Raw genomic sequence first — 16351 nt, 5'->3', positions numbered from 1 at the left:
TCCCCGTGTGAGCTCACAAGCTGGGGGGAAATCCACAATGACAGGGCACAATTACAGTCTCTGAACCCTAAGCACCTAGCAGCCTCAGGGCACCAATCACTCCAGAGAGTGGGGACAGTAGAAGCAGGACCACAGGATGATGTACGGTATTGTCAACCCCAGCTGTCAAAGTGCAGTATGTGGAAAACAAGGGCCTAAAGGTTTCACAGCTTCATATAGCACAACTGAATTAATGCTTGATGTACTCCGAGGAAAAGAAGATAAAATGTTTTATTAATATATATACAAAATCAGCAACATGATTCCTGTATGTCATATTATTCTTAACCAGACTTTAGTGTGTGTGGTTTTGAGGATTATCTTGTTGCTTACAAGGCGAGGTTGTTTTAATATATATCTACCCCGACCTGTGCTCTGCATCAACCGAAAAAATATGTTAGTAAGAAAGCAAGTAGATTAGTGGGACTTGGTTAGGCGGATTCTAGCCTTCTAATGACTTGGTTCACCCTTTATTTGGGCTCTCTCTCTCTCTTTTAGAAGAGGAACTTACTCCTGAGCTCCACTCATAGTAAGGGCTGAAAAAGGAAACTTGTCGCTGTATTTAAACCTCTCAGACAAACAGGCCTCCCCTATAGTCTGTGGACCAGCTCTGTGTATTACCAACACCAATGCCATCATCAGTGTATGTACGATTATTAAAAATTAACAGGGCATGGATTAAATACTGGCTAACTGATAGGTCTCAAAATGTAATTGTAAACGAGGAATCGTCATCTAGTGGGTGTGTTTCCAATGGGGTCATGCAGGGTCTGTTCATGTCCCAATGCTATTTAACATTTTTATCAATGAACATAAAATCATCACTGATAAAGTTTGCAGATGACACAAAAATAGGGGGAGAGGTAAATAATGAAGAGAGGTCATTGATACAGAGCAAGCTGGGCACAAGCAAACACTATGTGTTTTAATATGGCTAAACATAAATATATACATCTAGGAACATAGGGAAGCAGTGACTCTGAAAAAGATTTTTGGGTCATGGTGGATAATCAGCTGAACATGAACTCCCGGTGTGACATGGTGGGCAAAAGAGCTAATGTGATTCTTGGATGGATATACAGGGGAATTACAAGTAGAAGTAGAGAGATTATTTTACCTCTGTATTTGGCACTGGTGTGCCCGCTGCTGGAATACTGTGTCCTGTTCTGGTGCCCACCATTCAAGAAGGATGTTGATTAATTGGAGACAAGAGCCATGAAAATGATTCAAGGATATGAAAACATGCATTATATTGAGAGACTCAAAGGAGCTCAGTCTATTTAGTTTAACAAAGAGAAGGTTAAGGGGTTACTTGATCACAGTCTATAAATATCTACATGGGGAACAGATATAATAATGGGCTTTTCATTCTAGCAGAGAAAGGTGTAATACGATCCAATGGCTGGAAATTCAGACTTGGAAATGAGGTGTAAAATTTTTGACAGTGAGGGTAATTAACCACTGGAACAATTTAACAAGGGTCATTGTGGATTTTCCATCACTGACCATTTTTAATTCAAGATTGGATGGTTTTCTAAAAGCTATCCACTAGGGATTATTTTGGGGAAGTTCTATGGCCTGTGTTATACAGGAGGTCAGACTAGATGATCACAATGGTCCCTTCTGGCCTTGGAATCTATGGAGCTATGAATGTCATATTTCATAATCACGTGTCACTTCTCTAAACTAACATTCGATGACATGAAGCATGCACACATTCCTCACGTTATCAAGGGTTAATAATATCTGACTTCATGCTGGCTATCATTTTGGAGAGAGAAGAGCAGTTTACATTCCCAACACTGGAGACTGTGACTGAGGTCCAGCAAATGCGATTGTATGTACATGACATGCAGCTTCATCTAATGGATTGCCTCCGACCAACTTGTGGGAGAAGACACAGGGGTGCTTCCTCTCCTTTATGCTCTTCCTCCACCTCTCACAAGGGCTGAGTACAGTCTACAGACTTTTGGTTTTCCCAGAATGCAGGGACTGCTCCCTCTTCAGTCCCTGGCACACAAGCCGTAGGCCTGCCCCTGCCCATCTGCCCCAGTCAACAGAGCTGGCCAGGTACAGAGAAGGGAGCATTCTGGGGAGCTCTGGGATATACTGTGCCTATCTGAAGGGCAGTCCAGCTCAGAATTCCCCCTGGCATGTTGAGAGCCTGGACCAGTTGTTCCCTGCTGTTGCAAGGCCTTTAGGTGCTATTGCAGTGGGAATCACAAGTCAGGGCAACCTTGGCAACCCCTGAATAGGGGAGGCCCAACACTCCTTTGCTTGGTCCCTTCACAGGCTGTAGCACAGGTACCGGAATGAATCTACTCAATAGTTCTAACTTCTCCACACTGTGATTCCATCGCTGATATTAGCAAGCCTCTAGGTTGTCACATCCAGGGAGATGCAAAAACAGCACTTCCACGTGACATTTGGGTTTTCTTTTTTTAAAAACAAACTGAATACGTAGAGGAGCCTTGTGCCCATTGGTGATCCCTGCTTCCATCGATGTGACTGAGAAGTGTCGTGTTCTTTTGTTGTTGTTGTTGTTTGTTTTAAACACGGGCTGCAGCCAGTGCAAAGCCTCCTCGTGGACATTTTTGGGGCCTAAGTGCAGAGAGGGAGAAAAGCAAGAACGAGGACCTGGGCATGTGCAACGAGTGTAAAAAGACACATGAATTTATATCTCTGCTACAGTGGTTCATTTCTGTGTTAAATCTCAAAAGGGGATAACGCAGTAATCCCACGTTAGCAGCACAAACACTGTGGTAATGCCTGTTAACTGACAGCTCTGAAAACTGAATGGCAATGAACTGCAAACGGTGGTGGTTAAAAACCAACTGCAAGTCCAAGGTAATGTGGTATAATACATGACTTAAGGTTTAGGAAAGTAATGTAACATAGACACTAACATGTATCCTTCCACCCCCACCCCCCCAGGAGTACGTCTAGTCCTTAGATTTTCATAGAACTGCAGCCAAAGGTACAGCAATTAGGTACAGCCATAGATTCTCAGGCAAAAGCCTGGACATGGCAATCTATCTTCTGAAGCATCTGGTACTGGCCATGCTCACTGACAGGACAGCTGAACCCCGGGTCTGATCCAGTATCACAATCCTATGTCCCTAGTGCATTTAGCTGTGCTTAGACTTCAGGGCACCAAGAATGTTACCTGCTAGTGCTGAAACCCAACAGGGCTGCTTTATTTGCTTTCCTCTGGGTTGCCTTGCAGCTTCAAAACCAGAGTGAGCTCCGTGCCCCCACTGCGGAGAAGGCTGCCTTCTTCCTCGATGCAGCGATAGCCTCCCGCCGAAGCAACCAGCGAGACTGTGATGAGGAGGACCACAGGAACTCGCACATGCTCTTCACTCTGCACATCTACCAATACCGCATGGAGAAGAGCGGCAAAGGTGGCAGTAAGTCCTTCTGTTTTCTTCTGTGTCCTCGCCACATGCAGGTCTATAAACTGGTGTCCTTGAAAAGACTAGGGGCCAAATTGTCTCCTGGTGTACGTTAGCTGATTAGCATAGCTCTGTTGAAAATGCCAACAGAGCCCAAGTCATTAGTGATGAGAAGTTGTTGCTATCTGTTGGCTGTTCAGTTGCCTTTGTGATGTGAATTAATGGACGGGTCTATACATCGAAATGAAAAACACCATCAGACTTGGCCTTAATTATCACCCTTGCTGGGAGCCTCAGCCCAGAAGCTAAGGATCAAAAGACCATAGAAACTGAAGGTTCTTTTCATCAGTAGGGGATAGCCTAAATTGAGGATGATAATACTACTTTCTCTATCATGTCCATGTAGATTGATAAACTCTGCAGGGCAGGGACTGTTTCTTCCTATATGTTTCTATAGTGCCTAGCACAATAAGGTCAACATCTCAGAGCTTCTAGGCACTGTAGTATAAACAAATAATATTTAGACTGCGAATTCTTTGACTCAGGGACTGCCTCTTGCTATGTGTTTGTACAGTGCCTGGCACCATGAGGACATGCTCTTGTTTGGTAGCACTACTTAATACAAATGATAAATAAAAACAATAATTCTCACTCAGTACTTCCCCAGGAAAAATTCCCATTGATTTTGCGGGACTAAGGACTTCTGGCTCTGGAACTGTTTTATTTTTTTTAAATAAATTGCAAACCCGTTTGTTTTCATTGTTTACAGAATTAGCCCTTAAGGGGGTGCTAAGAGCTTTTACAAAGGCATTTCTGCTTGTTGAAAGCATAGGGAAAGCCACGTACCAAGAAGACAAAAATGCTTCAAAACTGTTGCAGGAGAGTCTGTTGCACATATTGTAGCAGTCCCCAGAGCAGGAAGTCACTGTGAATGCTGTAACATACCGGCATGGCAACCTGCCAGCTGTCCCACATGCTCAGAAGCAAACACTGTCGCCATTCCCAGCACTAGACCCTTTGGGTTCCCATAAACGCTTGCCAGATAATGAATACAGGGTTGCTTTACTCGGGCTGCCAGAAACAAATATTGCAGTTACCTGTGGCACTGTGGTCTTGAGTTACGAACAAAAGATAGTAAACACAACACCCAGCAGCTCCCAATCTAGCCCCTGGGGGGCCGAACAATACAGGCAGTGAAGGTAGGGCTACATGGGCCTAGTGCCAGGAGTACTCGCATTAGAGCCAACAGCATGCTGGTCAGAGTCCAGTCCTTTGTGTCTGACCTGTTATCTTGTTCAGACTCAACCATACAAACCACCCCCGCCTTTGCAGCCCATTGCTTGGTATTCATCACTAACACTGCCCTCCTTCCAAGCAACGGGCTGCTCCCATTCTGGCTTTCTGCCCTTCATTCCCATCTCCCAAGCTGTCCATACTTCTCTCTGCAGCCAGCTCCTGGTTGCTCTTGCTCATACCCAGGGGCAGCTCTAGGTATTTTGCCGCCCCAAGCACGGCAGGCAGGCTGCCTTCGGCGGCTTGCCTGCGGGAGGTCCCCAGTCCCGCAGATTCGGCGGCAGCCTGCGGGAGGTCTGCTGAAGCCGTGGGACCAGCAGCCCCTCTGCAGGCATGCCGCCAAAGGCAACCTGCCTGCCGCCCTTGCGGCGACCGGCAGAGCACCCCCCGCGGCTTGCCGCCCCAAGCACGCACTTGGCATGCTGGTGCCTGGAGCCACCCCTGCTCATACCCAACCTTCAGCTCCTCCTGAGCCCAGGTCCTCTTTAACCTCTGCCAGTATTCCATCTATAGGACCCTACCAAATTCACAGCCATGAAAAATGCATCACAGACTGTGAAATCTGGTCTCCCCCCATGAAATCTGGTCTTTCATGTGCTTTTATCCTATACTATACAGATTTCACGGGGGAGACCAGCATTTCTTAAATTGGGGGTCCTGAACCAAAAGGGAGTTGCAGGAGGGTTGCAAAAAGTTATTTTAGGGGGTCGCAGTATTGCTACCTTTACTTCTGTGCTGCCTTCAGAGCTGGGTGGCCGGAAAGCAGTGGCTGTTGGCCTGGTTCCCAGCTCTGAAGCTATGGTATGGTATTACCACCCTTATTTCTGTGCTGCTGCTGGCAGCGGTTCTGCTTTCAGAGCTGACTCCCGGCCAGCAGCTACCGCTCTCCAACCACCCAGCTCTGACAGCAGCAGCGCAAAAGTAAGGGTAGCAATACCGTAACCCCCTTACAATAACCTTGCAACCCCCCACAAGTCTTTTTTGGGTCAGGACCCTTACAATTACAAGACCGTGAAATTTCAGATTTGAATAGCTGAAATCATGAAATTTACAATTTTAAAAATCCTATGAGTGTGTAATTGACCAAAATGGACCCTGAATTTGGTATGGCCCTATTCATCCAGAACAGGAAAGGGATTATGAAGCCCTCTGCTGGCTGAATGTTGCACTGGATACTAACACAGAATCCAATAAGGAGCCAGCAGGTTCATTACAATACGTTTAGTGGAGCAGAGTGGTAAAGATTTTCCTGTGTTCCAAAAAATGTCAGGATATCAAAAAACATTCCCATCCTGAATCAGGATGAAAAGTCAATCTCAAATTATCACCAACCAAAATTGGAAAAAAAAAATTCAGTTCAGGTCAACTGCAATGTCTTGGTTTGATAAGTCTGAAACATTTTGTTTCAATTTTGACCTTTTTTATTTGATTTATTTTTACTATAATTAGCTTAAATTTTGAAATGAGAAGTCGTTTCAAACGAGAAAAATTTTTGTTTCAAAAATGTTGAAACAAAATGTTTTGACAATTTCAAAACTTTTTCAAAACATTGTAGCTTTGAAAAAACTATCAGAATTGACCCTTTCCTGTGAAAAGGTTTGGTTTTATTAAATTGGCATTTTCTGATGACAAAATTTCGTCAAAAAACCTCCTCTCTAATGTATAGTTCTTGTGGGCCTAAATAGCACTGCAGAGACCGTGAATATTTCAGCTTGTGTATTTCTACAGACTATTTGTGATGGTGAGCAGACTACAATCTAAGATATCCAAAGAGTGGACATCATTGCCATATTTATGCTTAAAGTTTGAATGCCGTGTATTCAAATATACTGTACTGTATTTAAAATGTAAGAGTTACAGTTGCGTAAATGAAAGAAGAGATTGCATGTGTTTAAGTAATAACCCCTCTGGAATTGGCAGCCAGAACTCAATTACCTAAAGGTTTATTAATTAACCACCCTGCAGTGGAAAGGAAGACTGTGAATGCTCAAACTATCTGGTTGTTAAGAAGGAAGTGGACTGGTTTTGAGGGCATTACCATTAAAGTCATTTAATACTCCATGCTTTTTACATACACACACACACAGGCTGTTTTCAAATACAATTTTAAAAAGAGTTGTGGAGTAAAATGTATTGTTTCCTGATGGCTTTAATGACTAATTCTAAAAGATTACATGATCCCATAGATTTATAATGGGAGGTGCATCATTCCCTAGTTGTAGGTAGGTTTTGCTCTCAGGCCATACCACCCTGATGGAATGTTTCCATATCTGGGTGACCTAATAAGACAATGAGGTCAGATCTAGTTGATGATTGGAGGAGTGTGCATTTTGTGGGGAGGGGGTTATGCTAGGAAAGCATTCCTAGTGATGATCAGAGCCTAGTTTGCTGTAGTGAAGCAGTTTTTAGAAAACAATGTCAAGATAGTAGTGTTGGTTCAGCCAACAGGGTTTTAAAAAAAAAGGCAGCTTGTAGTGAGTCAAAGATCAAAGAGTTTGTTTGGTTGTGTTCAGAAAAGTGATTGTAAAAATGACAATTTGGTACTATACTTACCTACAGTCCTGATTCATGATAGGCCAGAAGTAATTAATGTCAGAAGCAGGCACAGTGCCATTGAAATCAATGGAATTATGCCTGCGATGTTACAAGTTTTGTTTTTTTTTAAACTGTCAGTACTGCAGAGTTAAGCTGGCCATGGACAATGAAATTTTATGGTATTCATCTTATCTCATCTTCAGCAAAAACTGCCGCCTGACTTCGGATTGCAGAATTTTTGGTGGTTAAAAAGCAGAATGGAGAACGTCAGATCCCAGATTGAGTGAGTGGTACTGTCAGCCTAAAAACAAGTCTTGTTTTGACTTGCTGATTCTCTTAAGTTTCTGCACAGAATGTTCTGCTGGCCCACTTGCTACTGGATGATGAGCAGCTGATCTTTACATGTATCTGAATTTCTCTTGAGAAAAATCTGAAGTTCCTCAGTAACAATCTTAGCCTGTTTATCTGAAACGCTCTCTTCACGCTAACCATATGCAGGAAACATATTCCCAATGCCCAGTGGTCTGAGTACCAGAAGTGTTTGTCCTGTGTGCCAGGTCTGGCCACTTGGAATAATCATCATCAGCAACCAAACACATGCCATTGATTCTTCTCAGCAAAATCAATGCATAATCTTCACCAAGGCTCAGTAGCTGACTTCCATAGATAACACATTGCATAATACAGTGACTGCTACATGGTTCAGTTTGACTAATTTTAGTACGTTGGTCCAAATCTGGCCACCAAAATTAACTTCAAATCATCAAACTTGTCATTTTCACTTTTTCTTGGTGGTGGTCAGTGAAATTCAACCAGAATCTGAAGCTGTGAACTTTTGGGTATTACTCTTATATTCCATAGTAATCACTTTCCACTGACAAACTGAGTTTTAAAAAAAAACCAACAAGAATAAGGATACAATCTCTCATACACTGTGTGAAAAAATGTGTTGGATTACATTAACCAAAACGATCTTTCTTATGGACAGTGCAGTCTTTCGCTCAGCAAACTGCTCATATAAATCACTCTATCCGAAGCTCCCCATTGGCTTTTGTAGGAATTTCCCATCTATTGTGTCCCTGTCCCTGCCCCCATTCCTGTGCAGACTGGGAAATGATGTCTAGAGGTTCTGGAGCCATTGTTGCTGTAGTCCAGAGGGTAGGACACAAAGAGGCTCAGTTCAGTGTTCTCGGAACTAGCAAATTCCAAAGGGAGTTACACAGAGATTTTGTAGGAGTCCACTCTCCATTCACATAGCTGAAATGCTGTTCCACGTTTTTAGGTGAAAATGATGTCCTTTTGTTGAATTCCTTTCTCTGCTGTGGTACATACACGCCTAGGCTGCATGTCCTCATACCACAGCACCTGAACTTCAGCTTATTGATGAAACACAGCTCTGGTTGATGTGATGTTTCCAAACAACAGATAATAAATTCATGGATCCATCCATCTTTCTGATGTCCTCCTGGTGTAGTGACTCTTGCACCTGTGGGCTGAGATTTCCTTCCTTTCTTTGCATGATACATAGAGGGGCTCTCTCAAATTGCTATGCATTTCTCTTGATGGACTCAAAGCAGCAGTAGATACTACATTTGAGTTTGTCAAGTTTCTTTCTGAGACAGTTCTTAGTTCTGGATTTCTACATACATAACTCTCTCTCCTGACAGATGGCTCCCAGAATGACAGGCTGTGGACAGCAATTTAGGACAAGCCAAAAACGACATACATTTTCTCCTCTGTGTTTTCTGAAGTGAATTGTACATCTTGCAGCTAGGATGTCTGCTTCAGGTATAAAGTGATTCATAAGCAGGGCCGGCTCTAGGTTTTTTGCCGCCCCAAGCAAAAAAATTTTTGGCTGCCCCCCACCCTGGCCCTGGGCTCCCCCCCCACCCCACTGCTGCCCCAGCTCTGGGCACCCCCCCACCCATACCCCCTGCCACCCGAGCCCTGGGCTCCCCCCCCCACTGCATCCACTTACCGCCCCAGCCCTGGGTCATTGGTAACTCGCTCCCAGGGCAGGTCATTCAGCAGGAATTTTGGATGTGCACAGAACACAGACAGGATTGGTTACAGAACTGCAGTAAAGTGGAACAATTTTCAGCTTGTGTGATTGGAGGATATCTGGATGCATATTATAAGACTGTCCTACATAAATGAGGAAAAGTCGAGGTGCCTTTATTATTCTTTTGTTCCACTCTTTGTTTCTATGGGGAATTTGCCAATGCAATATCACTGTCTTTCTTTTAAACAAATAAAACTTAAAAAAAAAAAAAAGTAATGGCTGTTGGAAATAGCAATTCCAGTCCTAATAACCACTGGGAAGCATTTCTTGCTCAATTTTATCCTACTTTTTCTACAGCAAGTTACAGTGGATCAGTATATTTGATTTGGGAGAAATGAAGTAATAGTTGCCCAAACTGAGCTTGAGCACATCTGAATTTTGAGGGTGTTCAAATCTGGAAGGCAGGTGCTAGATTCCCTTTCTGAATATTGGATCAATCTGGAAAGGAAAAGTCAATTTCTGCTTCCATGGCTCAGAATGGAAATCCTCCTGCGAGCCTGGTACTGTACCTAAAGCTTCCCAGGTCCAGAGCCTCCCCTCCCTTACTTTTCATTTTAAATTATAGTGGGATCCATGTACCTCCCTTGCCAGGCTTCAGATAGAGAGGGGCACTGCCCATTTAGTCCACCCAATTCTGGAGAGGGGCTGCAAGGTAAGGTCACACCAGTATCTCTAATCCAGTCTGGGGATGTCTGGGCCAAAGCCTTCTACTCCTTGGGCATACTTGTTCTCCGGTTCCCAGTGCCACCCCGTTCTAGCAGTGAGCTCTCTGTTCACAGCAAGCTGCAGCAGGAGATCTCCGCTACCTCCCTCCCTCCCTTTCCTGTTGATCGCTGTCAGGGGAATTCTGGGAAATGTAGTTCTTTCCCTGCTCCAGGGCTGGCTCTATAGGCAGGGAGCTAACCAGGGAACTACAGCTCCCAGGGCCCCCTGTTGGTTCTCAGCTCCCATGCTGGATCCCTGCCGCCCCTGCAAATGTGCTGCCGCAAGCACCTGCTTGCTTTGCTGGTGCCTAGAGCCGGCCCTGTTCATAAGCACTTAAGTCAAGTCCTCATAGTTCATATCAGCCAATATTTAATGGAAACAAAACTTTCAGGAAAGAAAATTTCTGTTGATAAACCATTTAGAACAATGCTCAGTGCCATTGGCTTAAAAATATTGCTACAGCCTTTCCACATGCACTTCAAATCCCCTCCTTTTCTCATCAAAGTGGTAACTGTCCATTTTTCCATTGGTGGCCATTTTTACTTTCATTTTTAACCACAGACCTCTTCTGTATGCTGCTGCACTGATAACTTTGTTCTTTCTAAAAGGATCCCATCGTAAAGGTATTACATTCTCACCAATAGCATTTTCCCCCATGTGTCCATAAAGCCAATAAGCCAGTCATTCCTTTTTAATCAACCCCCATGCCTTTCATTGAATCAAAATAACAAGTCTGAGCAATAGTGATTGTCTTGATTGACAAACTACAGCTAAAAATTCAGTCTTTGATTCAGTCTGTTTGACCCAAGAGGAATTTGGGGGGGGGAGGAGTTGGTCTAATTTTTGAGTGTTTTTACCCTTTTTTGTTTTTGTTTTTTAAATAAATGTAGCTAAAGTTCAAAACAAAATGTTGTTTTGAAACAAAAAGTCAAAGCATTTTTGTTTTAAAAATGTCAAAACAAAATGTTTTGAATTTTTTAAAATTTGTTTTCATTTTTTGGAAATGATCTGAATTCATGAATAATTTCAGTAGACCTGAAATGACATTTGTCACTGAATAAAATATTCAAATGAAATTTTTTCCCCATCTCTGTAGTAACCACGCACAGTACCACAGTTCCTCAAGCTGCGGGCACCACACCTTCCCTATATACTGCATTCATTCATGAAGCCTGCTGCAGGTCCATTTATCAAATGGTATCTGAAATGGCAGGGTTACTATTTCAGTGTTTGCTGCAGGCTTTACAATATAACAGTCCACAAATTAGTACAAAATACAACTCCTCACCTTGAACCACTGAAATATAACAGGGACAATATTTACGAAAATAATCTGACTGTAAACAGTTCTTTTAATGGTACTTTAAATTGTGGTTACTTTAAAATGCTGCTATATTCTGAAAAGTGATTCTGTAAAACTGGCAGTGGTTCCTTGCTTGTGTCTTGATTACTCCATATCAATTCTCCTTATTTTACTAGCGAAAATATGTTACTTTTAGAACCACAAGTCCTTCATACTCAACCTGGGAAAGTCAAGCTAGGTTCCTTTCTCCCTGTGCATCATCACTGGTACAAAGTTTCACAAGAGAGCTCATAGCCTCAGTTACACTTGTATGCTGTACTGAAGATTAGTGTGCTTATATAGGAGCAGTTGAGAGTTTAAATTGAAGACCATGGGATTACACAAGTGCAAATATGGTCATAATTTGGCTGCAGAACCATTATCTCTGGCGGTGATGCCTGTGTTGTAAAGAAGTTAACTTCAAGTAGAGTTTGCAGGGCTGACAGGTTGAAAATGCATCTTCAACTTGTAAACTGAACATGTAGGAAATCAGCATGGCACAATAAATGCTGAAACTGTGCAATGCTGCTTTTACAGATTTACTTTTCAGGGTAGAATTACAGTTTAAAGCAGTACTGTTAACACTGGTAGAGCCAAAATTTGAGCTCTCCTTCCCTCCATCCATCTTTACTCCCAAAGTCTGTGAAATTTGTTTATTAGGCCTGGTCTACACTAAAAAATTAGGTTGAAGGAAGTCGTCTACAGTCAACCTGTTAATGTGTGTGTCTACATTACTGGGTCCTTTACAACCACCTAAGTCGCCTCTGATGTTGACTTCTGTAATCCACCTCTGTGAGAGGCATAACGCTTTAATTCGATTTTCATGGGTCGACTGTGATGTAGTGCAGACGCAGCATTGTGTAATTTGACTTAATTGGCCTCCAGGTGGTGTCCCACAATGCTCATCTGTGACCATTCTGGAGATCATTCTCAACTCTGCTGCGCTGCAGCCAGGTACACAGAAAACAGCCCCTCCCCGGCTAAAGCCCCAGGAATTTTTGATTTCTCATTTCCTGTTTGATCAGCATTGGGAACGTGCCAGCTTGAGCACAGCTGATCATGGAGACTACGTGCCTCAAACGCACACCAGCCTGGTCTGCACAGGAGGTGGTGGATCTCATGACTGCATGGGGAGAAGAGTCTGTGCAGACAGAGCTCCGGTCCAGCAGGAAAACGCTGACATCTATGCAAAGATCGTTTGTGGAATGGTGGAGAAGGGCTACACGAGGGACACACAGCAGTGCTGTGTGAAAATAAAAGAACTTCGACAAGCGTACCAGAAGGCAAGGGAGGCGAATGGTCATTCAGGTGCTGAACCCCACATATGCCGGTTCTACAACGAGCTGCATGCGATTCTTGGGGGTGACCCTACCAGCACCTCCACAAGCAACGTGGACACCTCACAGGTGTGAGTCTAGGGACAACAAGGAGGATGATATGGTGGATGATGATGAGGCGAACAGAAGACAGGCAAGCAGTGGATCCATTCTCCCCAAGAGCCAGGAAATATTTTTAACCCTGGAGCCCTATGGGTCACAGGACATCACGGTGGCCAACTGTGATGCCGGGGAAGGCACCGCTGGTGAGTCTACAGTTACAATCAAAGTCTAGTTAAACTTTAGCGGGCACACACATTCGGTTTTATTGCATGTTTACTGTTAAGAAAAAGCGAAATGCTGTGGTTTTCTGCTTACAAGAGGCCACTCCAGCTATGCAGACGGTGGCCCCCAGAAAAGACTGTTTGTGGACTGGGTTAGCCCGGGAATCCTCCATGGATATCTCTAGGAAACTTTCATACAATCCTTTGCAGAAGGTTTCTGGGCAGAGCAGTCTTATTTCTTCCACCATGGCAGGACACTTTCCCACCCAACTCCTGAATTAATTCTGCTGGCATCGTGGTACACAGCATAGCAGCTTAAGGACTGGGTTGATACCCAGATGCTTGCAACATCTCCTTCCTTTCTGCCTCTGTTACCCTCAGGAGACTGATATCACATAGGAAATGGGGGAAGTTCTCATTAAAAGTGCTCTTACAAGAAAAAAAGGGCATGTAGACCCCCTGTCCCCACATACACACACACACATTCCAGATCGCCAAACCACGTGGCCGCTAATGTGCCTTTACTGTGCTCGGCATGGGTCGGCAAGTCGTTTAAAGTGGCTGATAGGGGACTGGGGCCCCACATGAGAGATTCCGCTATTTGGGAGTGAAAATGTCTCCGCCACACGCACACACCCCAGTTCCTAAATAGCTTCCTGTGGTGCTATGGGGAGGGGCGATTGTTCGACTAGCTACCTCTGCTCCTGACATGAGCCTGTCATAAACTTCATTAAAAATGTGGTCACCCATGACCCGGAAGGGCCTATTCACCATGGCTGGAGCAGCAAAACAGCACCATGAACGGTTACGAATTCTGATTACGTTATGGCTTGCACCTAGTGTAATAAGGTGGGGTTTTTTTTAATGAAAATGGCCTTGTTATGGAAACATTTTATTCTTGTACAATGGCTCCTTTATTTTTCCCCATGACTGACAGGTGGAAATGTGTCCTTCGGTGTATCATCAACACCTGAAAGCAGGCTTTTGGTGATTAGGAGTAGGAGAAAGAGAACACGGGAGAACATGTTCACCGAGATAATGAATGCCTCCGGGACAGCTGACACAGAGCTGAAAGCGTGGAGGATTTCACTGTCCGAGAAGTTAGACATGGATATGGAGAGGAGGGAAGCGTCCAATGAGCAAGAGCATGTGGCGCAGGATGAGATACTTCCGATTATGAGGGACCAAGCAGACATGTTGAGGCGTTTGGTTGAACTGCAGGAACAGAAGCAGGAGGGTAGAGTCCCTCTGCAGACCCTGGTGGACAGCCAGCCAGCATTGCCTGGCGCAGAATCACCCTCTCACAAGCGTTTCCTGAAGTGTGGGCAGAACCTCTATTACCCCTTTCACTTAACTCGGGGGAGGGTACAAAGAACAGAAGGTGCCCATTCACAGACCTTTGGTGGTCTGGAATACGGTATTATGTTACACAGCTGAAAATGTTTCTCCTGTTCCAACTTTCTCGTTTTTGTGTTGCTGAACTGCAGGGCAGGGGAAAGCTCTGCACAAAGTTCCTGGAAGGTGGCCTTCTGCATTCGAAAGTTCTGCAGCCACGGCTCATCATCCCATACCTGCAAAACGATGCAGTCCCACCAGTCAGTGCTTGTTTCACGGGACTAGAAACAGCGCTCAACAGAGTGCAGCTGCTCTGTGACTGCCACCAGCAACCGTGAATTGTTTTTTAGAGTGGCTTGCTGCAGGGCTGCTTGCAGGACATCACTATGGGCAGGGGGACTAAGGTTACATGCCCTCCCTGCCCAAGGCAGAAGCCCTGGGGCAGCTTTCCTTTCCCTTCCTCTCTTCTCCTTCCCCTCCCTCCCGGGGCACTGCAGGGTTTAGGCTTCGCCTCCCCTCTTCTGGGGTCGTGTAGTAATTTTTGTTGTCAGAAGGGGGTCGCGGTGCAATGAAGTTTGAGAACTGCTGGACTAGAGGAATCAAACAAAAAAAAATGGCACAACAGTGACTCCTACAGAGCGAAGCCTGCAGGAGTTGTGAGTACTGCTAATGCCAGCAATTTTTAAACAGGTCAGCAATGAACAACAATGTGAAGCTGTGAGTGGTAGAAATGAGTTAACAGGACTCCTACCGTTTGTTACTGCTCACATTAGTGAAATGGGGTTTCTGAGCTGTTTCCCCTTAATAGGTCATGATAAGCAATGCCTTTTGCTTTCGGGGGAAGCTCTCTTTCCTGGAGCTGCATTTAGAGTAACTCATCAGAGGCACGATGCTAACTGCTCTCCTTCTTTCTGATCTTCATTTATGGCAGTGTCTGGAGGTCGCAGCCGCTTACATCTCATTGACCTGGGTAGCTGTGTGAAAGTGCTCAGCAAAAATCGAGAGGGAGGCTCCGGACTCTGTCTTTCGCTGTCAGCACTCGGCAATGTCATCCTTGCCCTCGTCAATGGCAGCAAACACATCCCATACAAGTAAGTAATATTCTATGTTAGGCATAGTGGGTGGTGACGAGTGCCTTTCTGTGGTGTTAGCTGTTTGTTTTTGTGGTGGAGTTGAATAGCAGTGCTCAGGAAGGGTGGAGAAATGAATGATAGAAAACTATGGGCCAGACTGAGCACCCTTGGAAGTAAATGGAAAAATGTGTATAGGGCTCTGTGGCTGTATGATATCTGCCAACTAGACGGAGCAGAGAGATTTCAGTTCTGAACCTTGTGCCTCTAATGCTCAGGGCAGAGTTTCTCCATCTCCTTTGCACATGGTGCTTGCACAAGTTTGGGTTCCCTACATATAAGACAATTCTGACCTGGTCAACATTATATTTTTACTGAAGCAGATCCCGCTGAGTGAATCCTCCCTCCCCCTAAAGAAGGGTGGTGGTGGTGGTTTCAAAGATAACAGCCAGTAGGGACAGAGCCATGTTGACATGGAGACCCTGGGGACTGAAAATTGGTGCAGTGGTCCTAGTCTCCAGAGGTGCTCAAAGATTTGCGGCCATCTCAAGGCATCTGAGGCGTTAGAATGCCAAACTCCCCATTTGTTCCACAGGGACAAACTTTGCTCCCCTTATGGAACAATTTGGAGGATACTGCAAGCTGGAACTCATATGATTTTCTATTTCCAAAGTGGATTTTAGCCTCTCTTAGTAGGTAAAACATGCATCACATTGAAAATGCAGTATTGTTACAAGGTTTAGTTACTGCATTTCAAAAGTTTCTTGACTTTTTTCTAGTCTTGTGTGAATCTGAGTGTCACCTTATCAGCTTGCAAAAAAGATGCATTCCATTTGTCATGCCAGACAACTCGCCTATGCTGCTGCAGCTAGCTTCTGGGAAATCAGAGGAAATGTGTACGTAGAGGATAAGTTTTGTCCTCATTTTTCTTCATCATTGTCTCCAACCATTTGTCATGTCTGCGAGTCTCAGAGC

At 44.4% G+C, this 16351-nt stretch overlaps 1 protein-coding gene across 5 annotated transcripts in view; it reads left to right on the top strand.

Annotated features, from left to right (window-relative positions):
* Positions 1 to 16351, top strand: part of KIF26B (kinesin family member 26B) — a 408888-nt gene that overhangs the window by 312856 nt on the left and 79681 nt on the right. For 4 of the 5 annotated variants that reach the window (XM_039530788.1, XM_039530787.1, XM_039530786.1 and 1 more), the window contains 2 exons: positions 3266 to 3449; positions 15238 to 15397. In XM_039530788.1, the coding sequence (XP_039386722.1) occupies positions 3266 to 3449; positions 15238 to 15397 (344 nt within the window). The remainder of the gene's footprint in view (positions 1 to 3265; positions 3450 to 15237; positions 15398 to 16351) is intronic. The other variant, XM_039530789.1, reaches the window with a different exon arrangement.

This window comes from Mauremys reevesii, linkage group 3, assembly GCF_016161935.1.
Source record: "Mauremys reevesii isolate NIE-2019 linkage group 3, ASM1616193v1, whole genome shotgun sequence".
NCBI classification, from domain to species: Eukaryota; Metazoa; Chordata; order Testudines; family Geoemydidae; genus Mauremys; species Mauremys reevesii.
The sequence above is the reverse complement of the archived record's forward strand: the minus strand, read 5'-3'. Positions and strand labels throughout refer to the sequence as shown.